The sequence below is a fragment of the Chiloscyllium punctatum genome, chromosome 9 (genome assembly GCF_047496795.1).
Source record: "Chiloscyllium punctatum isolate Juve2018m chromosome 9, sChiPun1.3, whole genome shotgun sequence".
NCBI classification, from domain to species: domain Eukaryota; kingdom Metazoa; phylum Chordata; class Chondrichthyes; order Orectolobiformes; family Hemiscylliidae; genus Chiloscyllium; species Chiloscyllium punctatum.
The window spans coordinates 54627210-54645688 of record NC_092747.1 but is presented as its reverse complement, the minus strand read 5'-3'; the positions used below and the strand labels follow the sequence as shown (position 1 = coordinate 54645688).

General features: G+C 39.0%; 1 protein-coding gene across 1 annotated transcript in view; it reads left to right on the top strand.

Annotated features, from left to right (window-relative positions):
• Positions 1–18002, top strand: part of LOC140481691 (high-affinity choline transporter 1-like) — a 92555-nt gene extending 74553 nt beyond the window's left edge. Inside the window, exons 6-8 of the mRNA XM_072578266.1 lie at positions 14337–14490; positions 15030–15247; positions 17391–18002. Of these exons, the coding sequence (XP_072434367.1) occupies positions 14337–14490; positions 15030–15247; positions 17391–18002 (984 nt within the window). The remainder of the gene's footprint in view (positions 1–14336; positions 14491–15029; positions 15248–17390) is intronic.
• The last annotated feature ends 477 nt before the right edge of the window (positions 18003–18479 follow it).

The following is an 18479-nucleotide window of genomic DNA, read 5'->3' as shown; positions in this document are numbered from 1 at the left end:
GGTTAGCTCCAGCAGAGTTGCTATTGGGGAGAAGATTCCACAAGAGGTTAATTCTGATCTTCCTGGACCTGGGAAGGAGAGAGAAAAATGGCATCTGGAACGCCAGTGCTGAACACAAGACTCTGCTAAGTGAGAGAGCCAGTTTACTTCAGGTGACAAAGTTTGGTGCAAGAACCACAGAAATGGCCCTGCATGGGCAAAAGGCATGTTCAACGCAAGGTCAGGTCCATTAACATATGACGTTTAGGTAGTTACTACAGTCCCATACAAACATGTGGACCATATGAAAGCTGCAAACTCCCAAACCGTACAGGAGCAAAACGTGCCAGGCTCCACGACAGCCTTTTGTGTCTGTTCCAGAACCCCTGGGTTCTCCCACTTTGTCAAGTTTGAAGATACCTGAGAATCTGAGATAGACATAGCAAATGTCACCACCTTGCACTTTTGCCACCTGAAGAAGAGAATGAACTTCTTCCAAGACACTCCGGGTGCAGGAGGTGAGCTATTGTATGTTACATGCCGCCTGTATCAGAGGCAGAGTTGGAGAAAGCTGACCTAGTGTTAAAACACCCCAGGAGACACTGCAAATAAAAGAAACGGCCTATATCCTTGGACTCAGAGGAGGAAGGATGTAATGTTTCTAACAAGATCAGCCAGGTGGACCTCATAGAATATGAATTCCTTATTGGGACTATTAATCTGGTCCAATCAGGGAGCCTGGCTGACAGATAAAAAACAGGAGTATAGGGAAAATATAAGCACCACTGCTAGGCCTTTGGGTGCTGTGATAATGTTGGGAAGGAAAATAAAGGCTCTGTTCTCTTGGAGAGCTGGCTCTGAGAGAGCTGAATTCAGAGTCAAGGACACTCCACATGGAAATAAAGGGTGACTTGCTGACAAGATACCGGCCTCTGTGGAGATATTTGACTCACATGCCTTCCGCCTTTGATCAAGTGAGCTTTAACATATTGTTTTCATACCTTCTCATCTTCAACTTGCAGATTTCCTCATTTGTCTTTGCACTCTATGAGTCAGTTAAGAAACAGCCTTAAGTCACCATTGCAAATCATTTTATTAGGCTACTGAAATCCTATAGAATTTCTCCATATTAATTGACTTTCTATTTCAGTAAGAATAATAACATTTCATAGCTTCAAAGTGTGGTTGCCTGGAACATTCAGCCTGTCTGTCATTTTCTGTGGAGAGAAAAAAACATAGTTAATATTTCAATCAGTATGACTAACAAATAAGTGTCATTTTCACTCAAAACAATAACGCTAGGTTGAAACTAGAAGATAGGAGCAGCTGTAGGCCAGCCCTGCTCCACCATTTGATATGATCATGGTTAAATGTCCAACTCTGTCCTCTGTTCCCATCTTCTCCTGGTTTCTTTTGATCACCTCAACTGTAAGAACTATATCTAACTCCTTCTTGAAAACATTTTGTTTTGGTCTCAACTAATGACTGTGGAAGAAAATTCCACATGCTCACCATTCTCTGCGTGAAGAAATTTCTTCTCACCTCAGTCCTAGATGGCTTACTCTATATCCTTAGACTGTAACGCCCAGTCATAAAGAACATCTATCCTGCAATCTGGGAGAATTTTATCAGTTTCTGTGAGATCCTCCTCAATCTTCTAAACTCCAATGACTTTGGTGCTGACTCATCCTGATTGATCCAGTCTCTCTTCATACATCAATCCTACTATCAGTGGAATCAGTTGGGTAAATCTTTGTTCCTCACCCTTTGTAGGAAGAACACTCTTCCTCAGGTAAGACCAGGTGTCACAGAATACTCCAGGTTTGGTCTGACCAAGGCACTGTAGAATTACAGGAGAAAGTGAAGGACTGCAGATGCTGGAGATCAGAGCTGAAAAATGTGTTGCTGGAAAAGCGCAGCAGGTCAGGCAGCATCCAAGGAGCAGGAGAATCGACGTTTCAGGCGTAAGCCCTTCTTCAGGAATTACATAAAGATATTCCTACTCCTATATCTAAATCCTCTTTTTATGAAGGCAAACATACAATTTACTGCAGTCACAGCCTACTTTCAGTGACTGGTGTTCATGGACACCAGGTCACATTGCATCTCCCCTTTTCCCAATCTTTCACTGTTCAGACAATAATCTACTTTTCTGCTTTTGCTACAAAAGTAGAAAATCTCACATTAATCCACATACACTTCATCTGCCATGTATTTACCCATTCACTCAACTTGTCCAATTCACACTGAATCATCTCTGCAGTTTCCTTTGTGCTGTCTGCAAACCTGGGGATGTTATATTTAGGTCCCCCATCTAAATTATTATTATACTGTTGTGAATAGCTGGTGTCTAATAAGCAGTGACCCTTTTGGTCCCCCAGTAGTCACTGACTGCCACTCATAAAAAAGATTTGGCTATTCCTACTCTTTGTTTCCTGTTTGCTAGACAGTTCTCCACCCCCAAATGCATGCACTTTAATTTTACATGCTAACCTCTTGTGTGGCACCATATCAAAAATCATCTGAAAGTCCAATTAAACCACATTGCATCCTCAAAATATTCCAGTAGATTTATCAAACATGATTTCCCTTTCATAACTTCATGCCGACTCTGTCCAGTCCTGTCATTATTTTCCAAGTCCTCTGCTATTAAACTTTTGTACTGAACTCTTGTATTTTTCCTATTACTGATGTCAGGCTAGCCAATCTCTAATGTACTGTTTTCGCTCTACCTCTTTTTTTAAAATGATGGGACTATATTAACTAATCTACAATCTGTAGGAACTGTTCTAGAGACTGTAAAATCTTGAAAGATTACCATCAATGCACCCATTATTTTTAGGGCCACTTCCTTCTGGGATGTAGATTTTCATTCCCTAGGGATATATCAGTATTGAGACCTATCAATTTCCCTGATATCATTTCCCTAATTGGTTTCTTTCAGTTCCTTCATCTCAATAGACTGTGTGTTCCCCAATGTTTTTAGGAAGTTATTTTTGTTCTCCTTTTTGAAGACAGAAACAGCATATGTATTTAATTGACTTGCCATTTCTTATTTAACTGGTCTGCCATTTCAACTACACCCTACCATCACTCAACTACACCCTGTTTTAATGAGTATCTATTAGAATTTGCTCAAGTTAAAACCTAGTTAATAACCTGCAAGTTATTCATCAAGTTTATCTAGTATAAACATAGATAACATCTCTGAGCATGTTGAGTAGAAAAATAGGTTAAATAAAAAAAATAAAAATATCATAAAATTAGCAGAGTAATTACTGGTGATTGTTAATAGTTAAAGAAGTCACTGTGATTTAGTGATGGCGAAAGACATTCAGATGTATGTGATAACATCTCCAAATAGAAAATAAAATAAAGAAGAGAGACTCTTACGGTATAGTGGTAATGCCCCTCTGTCTGAGCTAGCAACCCAAATTCAATTCCCATCTTTGCCAGAGGTGTGAAATAATATCTCTGAACAGGTGATTATGAAAATCTATGTACAATTAGCACAATCAAGTATACAAATCATATAACAGAAGTAAAGTATAACCAAAGGCCTAATAGAAGAGAGAAATTTAAGGTAATTAGTATCATGAGGGAAAACAAATTGGGCAAATGTACAGAACTAACACAATATCAAATTCCTGAACTTTATAACTAGCACCCTAGAATGCCAAAAGTGGTCATTACAGAGTTTTTCCAGAATGACTCCAACGGGGAAAGTCATCAGAAGTAATTGTTATTTAAGAAAGGGTGAGAAAACAGGGAACTACATGCCAGTTCACCTGATATCAGTGTTCAGGAAATTGTTGGAATCTCTTAGTAAGGAAGTGTTATTGATGGACTGAGAGAAGACAAAACCAAATTGACTCTATGAAAGAAAAATCATGTTTGAAAAATTTATTACAGTTTATTGGGGATGTAAGTTGTAGAGTAAATAAAGGGAACCAGCAGATGGAATATATGTGGATTCCCAACAGGTATTTGATTAGGTGCCTCACCCAAACGTTAATACACAATTGACTTGGAAGTTATTTATTAATATGTATTGAAGATTGGTTAACAGAGGTATAAAAAGGTATTTTCCTTCCATCAGTGCTGGATTGTCAGCTATTTTCAATCTATATTAATAACTTAAACAAAGAGACTGTGTAATATTTATACATTTGCTGATGGCACAAAACTAGTTGTAAAATGTATGTAATGAGGAAGAGACACAGATGCTATAAAGGAATATAGACAGGTTCATTAAGTGAGCAACAATGTGGCAGATGGAATAAAATGTAGGGAAGTGTGAAATTATTTACTTTAGTCAGAAGGATAGAAAAACAGAATATTTCTTAAAAGGCGTTATGATTTTTTGATGTCGATATTCATAGAGACTTAAAGTGACTCCTTCTTTGGCAGTCCCTCAGGGTCGAGGATGACTCTACAGTGGTTCTACAGTGACTGAGATGTCCAATCCAGGTGAGGGGCACACTCTGGATTCTGCACGCTGTTTCTGCTGCTTGCAGATGCTGCTCCTCCAGTTTATATGTTTTAATGCAAGCGATTCTGATGTGTCAGTGGGGATGTTGCATTTGTTGAGAGTGGCTTTCAGGATGTCTTCATAGCATTTCACTTGACCTCCTAATGATCACTTACCATTGCAGAGGTCAGAGTAGAGCACTTGTTTAGGGTGTCATGTGCTAGTCATGATGGTATAGCTAAATAATATAGGCCACCCATTGTAACTGCTGGTCATATGTGACCAGTGCCTCAAAACTGGGGATATTGGCCAGGAAGAGAACACATAGGTATGCCTCTCCTACCAATGGATTTGCAGAATTTGTGAAGGCAGTGCTGGTGATAACTCTGTAGGAATTTGAAGTGTCTGCTGTACATGGTCCATGTTTCTGATGCATGCAGGAGAGTGAGGACCATGGCTGTTTTGTAGGTGCTAGATTTGACATCTTGGACTTTGAACACTCTGTTTCTCAGGCATCCATTGGCAGATTGGAATCAATGTTGGCTTCTCGCATCAAGATGGGCTCCCAAGGTGTGGGAAATAATCCATGCTATCCGGGGGCACCTAGTGGAGTTTGATGGTTGGGGGTCTGTTGTTATGTAGCAGGTATGGGCAAGAATGGCCAGTAGATAACTTTTCTTTTATAGAAGTATTTTTGAAATTGGTGAATGAATCAATGAAGGCTTACAGCATGACCTCTGAGTGTATGCACATGAAGGCATTATCTGCACACTGCAGCCCAGTGACAGAAGATGGGGTAGTCAGATTGACATTTGAAGAGTTTCCCAAAAGCCCTGTAGATTAGCTCCACTCCAATGGGGTGCTTCATAAAAATTGGGTGGTGTTGCATGAGGAAGGTGGAAAAGAGCATTGATGTGATGACGCAGGTCTGTGTGACCTTGGTTTGCACTCACATTTGGTCTGTGGAAGATCCATTGTTGAGGATCATGGCTTGCATGTCATTGTTAAACAGGCAGGCAATGGTGACAAATTTCTGTTTGCAGCTGAATTTGAAAGGATATTCCACTATCCCACATGGTCGACAGAGTCCAAGGCCTTTGTGAGATTGAAGAAGGCCATGTACAGAAGTCAGTGCTGTTTGATGCACTTTTCTTAGATTTATTGTGCCCTGAAAATCATACCCATTGCTCCTCCTGATGGGCAGACACTGCATTAAGAGGAGTTCTTCGGTCATTGGGAGGAGGTGTTGAGGAGGATTCTCATGATGATCTTTCTGTGACAGACAGGTGTGAAATCCTTTGGACTTTTCTCCTTTTTTGAAAATGGTTACAATTATGCATCTAGGAAATCCCCTGGCATGTTGTCTTCCTTTCGGACAAGGGTGATATGTTTGCGGTTTCATATCAAGCATGCCTCTGTATTTTAGTACCTCTGTGGGGATTCCATCTGTGCTGGACACTGTTTCTTTCAGTGTTAAAAGGTATTTTTGATCTACTCATGCAAGGAACAGATAAGGCTAGCATTAAGATACAGCAAGGAATTTGGAAGGCAAGTGCCATGTTGACTTTATTGAAAGAGGATTGGAGTACAAGAATGAAGTCTTAAAATAAATTGTATCAGGCTATAGTGAAACCACACCTAGAGAATTACATACAGACTTGGTCTCTATAACCAAGGAAGGACATGCATGTCTTGGAAACAGCACACGAGATTTGAAATTCAAATTGCAAGTTCCCTAGATGTTTTCATGCTAATGGAAAAGTTGCCCTATTTGCGAGGCTGAGTAAATTGGTTTTATGCTCTCTGAATGTTAGAAAAATGAAAGATTATCACAGTGAAACACACAAAATTCTGAAAGGCTTAATATGGTAGGCAGTAAAAGCTGTTTTCCTTGGACAGGGAATTGAGAACACAGGAGTCGTAGCCTGAGCAGAAGGAGTTAATCATTTAAGATTGAGATGAGGAGAAACTTCTATATGCAAAAACTTGTATGAATCTTTCAATTTTTATTTTTGACACAAACTCAGCCCAAAACATCCTTGATACCCAACATTCTTTTTCAGGTACTTAACCTGCCCAGCAACACAGGGTGAGGGAGCCCATGAATGGTGCTTCTGAATTTCTTCACCAACAAATTGCAAAATTTTCCAACTAAAGCACAAAAATAAATGTTGAGGAAATGGAGAAGGGACATGATTACACTACAGGACAGTCAAATTTGTATGATAAGTGATGTTCCATGTTTTAACTCATCAACTCTGATGATGGTTTCTCCCAAAATTTGGCCTATAGATATGATTGGTTTGTGGGCATTCCAACACTTTCTGAATAACATTATAAAGTAGATTTCATATTTATAAATGCAAATTCTGCAGGTGCAAAAGGATTAGAAAAATAGGTTGTCAAGTTTTAAGTTTCCTATTTATTTCCATAAGCAATTTTCCAGCTAGGTCCATTTATGCATTAAGCACAGATATATACATCTTGTGTTGGTATTGCGCTTCCTGGCAACATTTCTAATACCTGCAAGGGTGACATTAGGAGGATGATTTTCCCTCAAGACAAAAGTTGGGAGTTAGCAGCCTTACTGCCTCCATTGTCTGCTGTACATTTTCTCCAAGAAATCCTTGGTGAGTTACGGTAGAGCATCTTGTAGATGGTAGGCTCTGCTGCCACTGTGTTCCATTATTCGTTAAGTATTTAAGGTCTCCCAACCATCTTCTAGAACATAGAACATAGAACATAGAACATAGAAGAATACAGCGCAGTACAGGCCCTTTGGCCCTCGATGTTGCGCCGATCCAAGCCCACCTAACCTACACTAGCCCACTATCCTCCATATGCCTATCCAATGCCCGCTTAAATGCCCATAAAGAGGGAGAGTCCACCACTGCTACTGGCAGGGCATTCCATGAACTCACGACTCGCTGAATAAAGAATCTACCCCTAACATCTGTCCTATACCTACCACCCCTTAATTTAAAGCTATGCCCCCTTGTAATAGCTGACTCCATACATGGAAAAAGGTTCTCACGGTCAACCCTATCTAAACCCCTAATCATCTTGTACACCTCTATCAAGTCACCCCTAAACCTTCTTTTCTCCAATGAAAACAACCCCAAGTGCCTCAGCCTTTCCTCATACGATCTTCCTACCATACCAGGCAACATCCTGGTAAACCTCCTCTGCACCCGTTCCAGTGCCTCCACATCCTTCCTATAGTATGGCGACCAAAACTGCACACAATACTCCAGATGCGCCGCACCAGAGTCATATACAACTGCAACATGACCTCAGGACTCCGGAACTCAATTCCTCTACCAATAAAAGCCAGTACGCCATATGCCTTCTTCACCGCACTATTTACCTGGGTGGCAACTTTCAAAGATCTGTGTACATGGACACCAAGATCCCTCTGCTCATCCACACTACCAAGTATCCGACCATTAGCCCAGTACCCCATCTTTTTGTTACTCTTACCAAAGTGAATCACCTCACACTTAGCTACATTGAACTCCACTTGCCATCTTTCTGCCCAGCTCTGCAGCTTATCTATATCCCACTGTAACCTGCCACATCCTTCCTCACTGTCAACAACTCCTTCGATTTTTGTATCATCCGCAAACTTGCTCACCCGACCTTCTAACCCCTCCTCCAGGTCATTTATAAAAATGACAAACAGCAATGGTCCCAAAACAGATCCTTGCAGAACACCGCTAGTAACGGCACTCCAAGATGAACCTTTACCATCAACTACTACCCTCTGTCTTCTTCCAGCCAGCCAATTCTTAATCCAAACCTCCAACTCACCCTCAATGCCATAACCTCTTTTTTGGAGTTTTGGAAGACCTTTCGTAATGCATATAAGGTTTTGATAGATAGTTATCTCTGTAGGAAAGCCATTACCCCATACATACTTAAGCAGTCCCTTTGATTGAAGATGACCTGGTTTCACTTGTGTTCGACGAATTTTGAAATAGTTGCTAAGACTAATGTGTAATCAGTGGACTGCATCACATGTGGGGCAGGTGGTGCATGAAAGGGTTACACAGTTGAACTGCTTGAATATTTGTGTGCTCTTTCCTATACCTTGACATTTTATGTTTCTGACAAGATCTCTTAATGTTTTTGGTTGCATTCCTGAATATACCTTAGGTATCACACTTTGTGCGACACTGATGGTATCAGGTTTCCAAGCTACAATGGTAGTGCAGCATTCAGGGCTGTCATTATTGCATTGTCCATGAGGGTTCTGATGCTCCAAATCCCAAAGTTCCTTTTGATGAATGGAATGATGTCTCAGTATGATTTCTTTTTTAACAAAATGTGACTGGATTATTTCATGCCATACATTCTCCGCAGATTGGGACCTGGATCCAATGGCAAGGGGGATTTGAAGATTTTTTTATTCACTGATGGGAAATGGGCTTCACTGTTTGGGCCAACATTTATGATCCATCAATACTTGCCATTGAGAAGGTGGTGAGCTGCCTTCTTGAATGACACAATGCATGTATTGTAGGTAGATCTACAATGTCGTTAGGGAGGGAGTTTCAGGGTGTTGATCCAGTGAAAGTGAGGAAACAGCAATATATTTCTAAGTCAGGATTGGAGGTCAAGTTCTGGTCTGAGACATTAGCTAGTCAGTGCATGATTAGATAGTATATAACCTGAAGCCAGGAACCACATTATAAACACTAAATCTGGTGATTTAATATTGTCCAACAATTGAACAAAAGCATTTGTTGCATGGTTCTTGAATAAATTCAAAACATTTTGTTTTCTTCCAGGTGTCAGATAGTAGGAATCTCTGTGCTTTAGAAACTATATCAAACTTCTTTATAATAAAAATTAAACCAGACCAGAAACCCAAGAAAGCAGATTTTGCTTAATTACTTTGAATGTGCAGTTCCTCTTTGGAATCAGATCTGCTAAAACACACAATGCATTGCCTCAGTCTGAACTGATGTCTATAACACAGACATATACATTAGAAAGAACATATACTCACAGCTTATCTTGTTGAATGCCTCGATTTCAATGTCTGAAATAAATATCCCTTACCCCTTCAATATCAATCAGAGTTATAACTTGTTTTCCATAGGTTAAAGTGCTGCTTTCTGAACCTCAATAATATCACACAAATTACATGTGCACATACTTACAAGTTCTTCACTTGAACTGATAAGTTCAAAACTGACAGAAAGAGGTAGATTCCAACTTAATCATGAGCATGTAAACCTGTAGCTGTTGGTAACCTGGCCCAAGTATATATGCCTTGTCACAGTAATCATCCAATAATGTGAAGAAACAGCTTATAGGACTGACTTTCCTATTCCTATTTTATATTCTAATGTCAATGCCAGGTTCTTCTATCCAAGGTGCACTCAGAATGGAGGGATGACCCTTTAGAACTGAGATGGAGTGGAATTTCTTCCACCAGAGAGTGGTGAATCCATGGAACTCATTACCAAAGAAAGCTGTGGAGGCCAAGTCATTGAATGTATTTGAGACAGAGATAGATAGGCTCTTGATTTGTGAGGGGACCAAGGATTATGGAGACAGGGCAGGAGAATGGGGTTGAGAAAAATACTAGCTGTGATCAAATGGTGGCGTAGACTCTGGGATGAATAGCCTTATTCTACTCCTATATCTTATGGTCTTATGTTCTTGTTTGAAACTTCTACCATGGAGAAGGTCTAAAAGTCTGCAGCAGTAGTTGGTTATGTGAGGTGTTGGAAGCAATATATTTCCCAGTATTTTCATTTGAGTGAAGGTGAAATTGAAATAAATTTCTTGATTATTTTTGGATACCAGGCTTCAATCCTGCTTTGAAGACCAGATGGGCCACAGTTCATAACGAATTTAAATTATCTGACAAGGCAACCGTCCACAAATACAAACATCAACTGTCATAAAAACTAAGAGAAAGAACACAGCTATGAGATCACCCTAACGTGTTGTCATTGATTCTTCAGTAAGAATCTTCAGAATTAGTAACTGGCAATGGAATTCTGTCTTTAATTCCTTCTGTGCAATATAGCACTTTATGTTAAATAATAGCTATATCCTGGGTACTTGGTGTGAATCTGCACTGAAAATTTCCATGTATCTATGAAAAATCTCCCTGTAATGACTGTTTTCAGTCAGCCACAATGAATGTGGGTTCTACCTCTGACCTAAATAATACCTCTAGTTCAGGTAATTTAAGATGAACATCCAGTTTTCATATAATTTTAAATATGATGGAGCTCTCAATAAGGCATCATGCAGTGCATTTCTGGATGTGCAATACATGTAGGATAGTTCTTCATAAAAGACTTCATGTAGAAACTTGCACCGTCTTTGGCTCCCTCCTGGGTGAAGTATATTGTTCTAACAAAGAATTATTTTTAAAAGTCCAACAATGACTAGGGTCTCAAGCACATCTGTTTTAATTCAGAAAACTGACAGAAATGGATCCAACCTCAAGTAACATGTCAGTAAGTTAGGTTGCACCAGACCTGTCCTTTGAAAGTTCTGCAACAGCAAGGAATTGGCCTCCACATACCACACGAGGAATATTGTGAATTATCCAAAGCATTATATTACAGAAAGAATATAGAGACATCGGATAAGGTGGAATAGAGATTCATGGGATAAAAATATGCAAATACAGGTTGTTCCCGAAAACACACATTTCATCAATGCGTTTTGGCTGTAAGGTGATTAGTGAATCGGGGAACGATTTTTTTAAAACACAAACTCCTTTTGGCTATTATGTGATTCCATCCCCAGCTACCTTAAGTCCAAACTAGGTGCTTATTTCAATCAAGCAAGAGAGGTTGAATGATGGGACAACTTTTTTCTGACCTCATTGTTGATGTTTTCGAGGATGTTTTTAGAAATTATTACTGGAGAAAAGATTTGGATTTCAAGATTCTCCTCATTCTGGACAAAGCACCAGGCCATCCTCCCACCATTGGTGAGCTTTCTGAAAACATCAAAGTGCTATTTCTACCTCCAAGCACAACCTCATGGTTCATTCAACCCATGGACCAGGATGCAATAGCAACTTTTAAAGCTTATTATTTAAGGTGCACATTCAGGAAGCTGATCGCAGCAACTGAGAGGGGTAATGAGGACAGTGATCTTCAATTTTGGAAGAGCTTTAACATTAAGAATGCTATTGACATCATTATGGCCTGGGGTGATGTCAGTAAGGACTGACTGCATGCAGTTTAGAAGAAGCTTCTCCCAGATTTTCTTCATGATTTTACAGGCAAGGACTTTGCACTTCTCTTTTGTCTTCTATCCTGAGGGAAGTTGAGAAGCTGTTGCAGCTCTTAGAAGACAATGATTACAATCCAGAATGAAGCAGAGTGGCAGTTCGTGGCATAAGTCTTATCTGGCACCTTATGAATAGCTTCTTCATGAACAAAGAAAGATGGCAAAGTAGCAAAAACTAGATGCCTTTCTTTAAGGAGAAAGTGAGGGCTGCAGATGCTGGAGATCAGAGCTGAAAATGTGTTGCTGGAAAAGCGCAGCAGGTCAGGCAGCATCCAAGGAACAGGAGAATCGATGTTTCCTGCATGAGCCCTTCTTTAAGCCAACCTCAAGAAACAGCCTGAGGACAATGAACTGCAGCCATCCACTTCTACACTAAATTGTTTCTTCGTCATAATCCTGCACCCAGAACGGCACCTGAAAGTAATGATGATGCTGGTGATGACCCTCAGCCCCATCTTAATACAGTACTGGAACTCAGCAAACTCAAAAATCCCTTAAAGTGTTAAACTTATTGTGTTATTTCATTAAAATATATGATTTTAGCATTTACTTAGACTGTGCTATCATTTGTGTTTGACTAACTACTATTCTTGTTTTGATTTTTACTGATATTTTTGGTCATTTGCCCCTAACCCTGTTTTTCCCATAGGCCCCATTATTTCTATCGCGCAGCCCAGGGTAACCCAAGAATGCAAGCACTGCGTTACAGCAGAACAAACTGTGTTAGAAAAGACTGAACAAGTTGTTTTTTTTCCCTCTGGAACAGAGACAACGAAGGGCTGACCCATTAGACGTCTCTAAAATACCAATGATTTTTTTTCGGGTGATGTGTAAAGATGATCTTTCCATTTGTAGGAATAAGCAAAACCAAAGCTCTTAAGTATCAGATAATTGCTAATAAATTCCAATAGCAGATTTAAGAAAACTATCTTCAGCTAACCAGTGATGAAAATGTGGAACTCACTACTATATAGTATACTTGAGGCAAATAGCATAAATATACTTAAGGGAAAACTAGGTAAGTTGCATGGGTCTGTTTCCATGCTGTATGTCTCGATGACCTGAAGTACATGAGATAGAAAAAAAGGATGTTCTAGTAGAGTTAGGTGAATAAGGTAGAAGGAGGCTAGTGCACAGCGTATATATTGGTAGTGAGTTCAATAGCCTGCTTCTGTGCCGTATAAATCTAAAAGGCCTAGATTTTCACTAAGATGACAAGAGTTCACCCTCTTACTCAGCCAGTGTTGAATTACAAAACCTTTTATTTACCGATTGCCTTTAATGTCATAAATATCACCCATCAATACACAGGATAAAACAAAATACAACATAAAGCCACATAGGGTGATAGAAGGACAGATGACTGAAAGGTTCGTGAAAGAAGTGGATATATAAAAAAGAATTTGGAAGGAGGAAAGCAAGTTAAGGAGGGAGGATTGAATGAAGGAACTCAAGTCTTTAGCACCAATGTAGCTGAAGGTATGATCACCAATAATGGAACAAGAGGCCAGAATTCCAGAAATACAGTTATCACAGAATGTTTCAGAATCATAGAATCCCTACGGTGTCGAAACAAGCCCTTTGGCCCAACAAGTCCACACTGACCCTCCGAAGAGTAACCCACCCAGACTCATTCCCCTTCCCTATTATCCTATATTTACCCTCAGACTAATGCATCTAATCTACACATACCTGAACACTATGGGCAATTTAGTATGGCTAATTAACAGAACCTGCACATCTTTAGATTGTGGGAGGAAACCAGAGCACCTGGAGGAAACCCACGCAGGCACAGGGACAATGTGCAAACTCCACACAGTCACCTGAGGCCAGAATCAAACCTGGGTCCCTGGTGCTGTGAGGCAGCAGTGCTAATCACTCAGCCACCGTGTCACCCTGGTGGAGTTGAGACTACAGAAGAGTACAAACATTACTAGTGGCAAGACCATGGATGAATTTGAAAACAAGAATAAAAATTTTAAGTGAGGCAGAGCCAAGTACATCTTAGTGAGCAAAGGAGTGATGGGTGACTGATATTTAGTGCGAGTTAGAGCATGGGTATTAGATTTTTAAATGACTGAAAGTTTACCGAGGAGGACTAAATGGGATAAAAGCCAGGGATGCATTGAACTAGTCAAGTCTAAAAGTAACAAAGGCATAAATGAGGTTTTCACCAGCAGATGAGCTGAGGCATGGAAGGAGTTGGGTAATGCTGGTCAGGCAGTCTTATTGATTGCACAAACACATGATTAAAAGCTCATTACAGGCCTAGCTATGCCTTCAAGGTTGTGAATAGTCTTGATAAACCTCAGTTTAGTCAGACAGAGGGATGGAATCAATGACTAGGAATCCAAGTTCGTAGCTGGGGACCAAAGACAACTATGTAATAAAACATGACAACATAATTTTCATCAATATCCAAACATATCAACAAATTAATGAGAAACGTACAGAATTGGTCTTAAATCAAGACTACATACTTAAGTCATGTATGATAAAAATACCTCCCTTTTAAAACTGTTTTTCTGGATGTAAATATTCATCCATGATATATTTCTGTATCAAAGACCCACAACTTGTAGATATTAAGGCTAAGTTTTTTCTTCTGTTTTTGCAGATTTTAGGAGGAATTCCTTGGCAGGCATATTTTCAAAGGGTACTTTCGGCCTCCACAGCTGCTCAAGCACAAATACTCTCCATTGTGGCTGCTTTCAGTAGTTTAATACTGGCTCTCCCAGCTGTAATCATTGGTGCAGTAGGAGCATCAACTGGTAATGTGAAACTGTTCTAAATCATATGAAAAGTCATCAATGTCTAATCAGGGTGAAACAATCAAACATATAGATATAAGTGTACAGACAGCAAAATTATCAAAGCACATGTGTAGTGATTGTAACAAGGTCAGTCAGGTTGACTTCACAAACTATGAATTTCCAGATTGGGACTGTTCCTTGTTATCCAATCAGGGAACCCTGGCTGACACTTAAGAACAGGAGTGTCAGACATTCTGTTCACTCTGAGAGCTGGCTCTGAGAGCGCTGGATCAGTGTCAAGGACTCTCCATGTGTAAATAAGGGAAGACTTATTGACAGGATACCAGCCTCTGTGGACCTATTTCAACATGATCATTCATTTTAAGCTGCTTTTTTACCAAAACAATATTTATCCAGACATTATGGATTGCTAAATGTGTAATGCAAGTTTCAACTTACTTTGTTTTTTTTAAATTCAGGCACTAGAATACAACTAAACAGAGGATTCTGCTTGCTAGAAGTCTAAGGGTTATTTTTGTTTCACATTATTGTTACAGACTGGAATCAGACAAACTATGGTCTTCCAGATCCTATAGGGAGAAATGAAACTCAGATGATTTTGCCAATTATACTGCGGTACCTCTGTCCAAGTTATATTGCATTTTTTGGCCTTGGAGCAGTTTCTGCTGCAGTGATGTCATCAGCTGACTCTTCCATCCTATCAGCAAGTTCCATGTTTACTCGGAATCTTTATCATGGTGTACTTAGGCGTGAAGTGAGCATGTCTTAAACCTACAAGTCTTCAAGTTTATTTATTGTACATATTTATTTTCTTTTATGATATTACATGTATTTTACCTAGTAATGTGATTTTAAGTTATATGAAAAGTTATATTTCAATCTGTCATATGAGTAACAATTTATTTTAACTGCATTTACTTTCAAGTAGATTGATTTTTTACTATTGAAGGTGGTTATTGCAATATATCTATATTAATACCTTTTTTAAAAATATATTTATCCACAAATATATATGGTCTTGCTAATTGCATAGCAGGAGAAGTAGAGTGGGGTTTAACCTAAAAAGTGGTGTCACGGGTGCAAATTTGGGAAGTTATGGTGTTTCAATGAATGGAAAAAATGCAATAGAGGATGGAATTAATGTGGGAAAGAGGAAGCAGATAATGACATGAAGGGACAGAGAATGCAGATCTAAGAGAAAATCAGCAGATAAAACTAGAAGTGACTAAAACAAAAAACAAAACAAGGATAATGTGTTTGAATGCATGTGAACTAGTTGTACAAATTGAGATAAGTAACTACTATCTAGTGGCCATAATTAAAACATAGCTGCAGTATGATCTAGATTGGGGCTTGAATAATGAAGTTAGGAAGAACAGGAAGCTTAGCAAGGGTAGAGGAGTGGCTTAGTTAATGATGGTATTAGCACCACAGAGAGGGATGACCTAAATTCAGGAAATCAGGATATTAAAGCAGTGTAGAGAGAGTTGAGGAATGATAAAATAAAGCAATCACATGGGAAGAGTGGGTCCACGATAATTATTTTGGATTTAAACAAGGGTAGTTCTGACAAGGGCATGCAAGCAGAACAAGCAAAATTGAACTGGCAATTTAAGTAAAGGAGTAGGTCAATAGAGATGCAGTGAGAAACAGTTACGGTGATATTCCAGAATGCATAGTTAGGTAATTTCAATCAAACAAGAAAAATTCTAAGGGACAGACCTGCCAGCGATAGTATTAATCTAAAAGAACAGATATGTGGTTATGCAGAGATAGGTGGCAGATCAGAAGATTGGACAGAACCTATAAAGCAACAAAAGATTAACAAGGAGGAAAAAATTAGAGCATAAGAAAAAATTAACTAAAAATATTTTTTTTAAATAGGAAAGCTTTCTTTAGATATTTAAAAAAGGAGACAAGATAAAGTGCTGGTGCTATAGAAAATTAATCTGGGGAATTAGTAATGAAAGATGAAGAATGGTAAACGATTTGAACAGATATTTTGCCTTAATCTACACTCGAGAGGATACAACCAGAACACCCTGGAAATAGCTGTAACTCAGGAATTGAAAGGGAGGGAAGAACTGAAGAAAATTGCAATTACCAATAAAATAGTACTGAGTAAATAGTTGGAACTGAAAGATGACAAGTCCCCAGGTCCTGATGGACTTCATCCGAGATCTTATTAAGAAGTAGCTAGTGCGATAGTTGACAGATTAGTTTTAATTTTCCAAACCTCATTAGAATCAGGAAAGGTTAATTTAAATTGGAAAATAGCTAATGTTGCTCTTTTATTCAAAAAGGGATGGAGGTAGAAAAACAGGAAACTACAGGCCAGTTAGCTTAACATCTGGCATAGAGAAAATGTCAGAAGCTATTATTAAAACATAGTGCAGGAATGTGATTCTGTGCTCTAGGCTAACTAGCATCAGGCAAGATGGCTATACTAATGCTACAATAGCCTAAAGGATCCTATTCCTAATCAGCATTGAATGATTCTTACTTGGGACCGCATGCTTTAAAAAGTTAGTTAAGTCTCTTGCGACATAATAACATCACTACCTCTACCTCAAGGCCAGAAGGTCTTAATTCAAGTTCCACTTGCTCCAGTGATGTGTCATAACATGCCTGAGCTTTTTGATTAAAAATACTTAAAGTATTGGTTATTTCTGGAATGATAAATCACAGCCAGTATTCTGGCAATCACTGTTTAGGTTCATATTTGAAAATTGGTCACTTGGGCAAGGTAACAAATCTGACCACAATCACCTCAACAGATTTCAGGATATTGTGAAAACTGGACAAAGAATATATCTTTCATAAATTATTTGAGATTAACCTTGTTACATTAAAATAGTCAACTATTTTTCCTTTATTTCTCTTCTTGTGCATTACAGGCCACAGATAATGAACTGGTGTGGGTAATGAGAGCAGGCATCATTATGTTTGGATCAATAGCAGCAGGAATGACATGGATGTCCACTTCTGTCTATGGGTTATGGTACCTAAGCTCGGATCTCATCTTCGTTCTGCTTTTTCCTCAGCTGGTATCCGTACTGTATATCAAGGGAACAAATGTTTATGGTTGCCTCACTAGTTACATCTTAGGTATTTTTCTCCGCATTAGTGGTGGTGAACCGTACCTACGATTACAACCATTGATCTGTTATGCTGGATGCTATTTGGATATCACATTTCCAAGTGGACCAATATATATCCAAACATTTCCATTCAAAACTTTGTCGATGTTGTCATGTTTACTGATGAACCTCAGCGTTTCATATCTGACCAAACTTCTCTTCGATAGGGGAGTGTTATCACAGAAAATGGACATTCTTAAAGGCTTTGATTCACAGCCTAAAAAAGTAAAAAATAATAAAGTAGGATCACTTAACAATGATAACACGGATATAGTTGAACAGACACCTACAGATAAAGAAGCAATGGACCCTCTTAACACTACTTCTGAAAATATGGAACCAAACATTGATCAAGCTCAAGTCCAGTGACTTCAAAAATGGATGATTGACACATGCCTCACTTGAAAATAAATTCAAACGTGGATATTGTAGCAAAAAAAAATGTATTATACCTGAAGCAAATGCTGAGTGGTTTTGGTTAGGAGCTGTAATAAATAAAACAAAACTCACTGATAAACATGTAAAGCTAGTGGACTAAAAATCCCAATTGAGTCAATTATTAGCATTGGATATTGTTAGCTAGTTACTATTCCAGTTAGTTTACAACACCAACTTGCATTTATCTAACACCCTTAAGGTAGGACAGCACTCCGAGGCATTTCCCAGGAGTGTAATCAGTTGAAAATTGATACCAAGTCAAACTAAGAGACATTGGGAAAAGTGGCTTACTCAAGAAGATAGGTTTCAAAGGAGAAAAGTAAAGTTTCAGGAGAGAATTTCAGAGATTATAGGCTAGATGGCTGACAAGTCTGACAGAAATGCTAGGATGAAAGATGTAAATGGTAT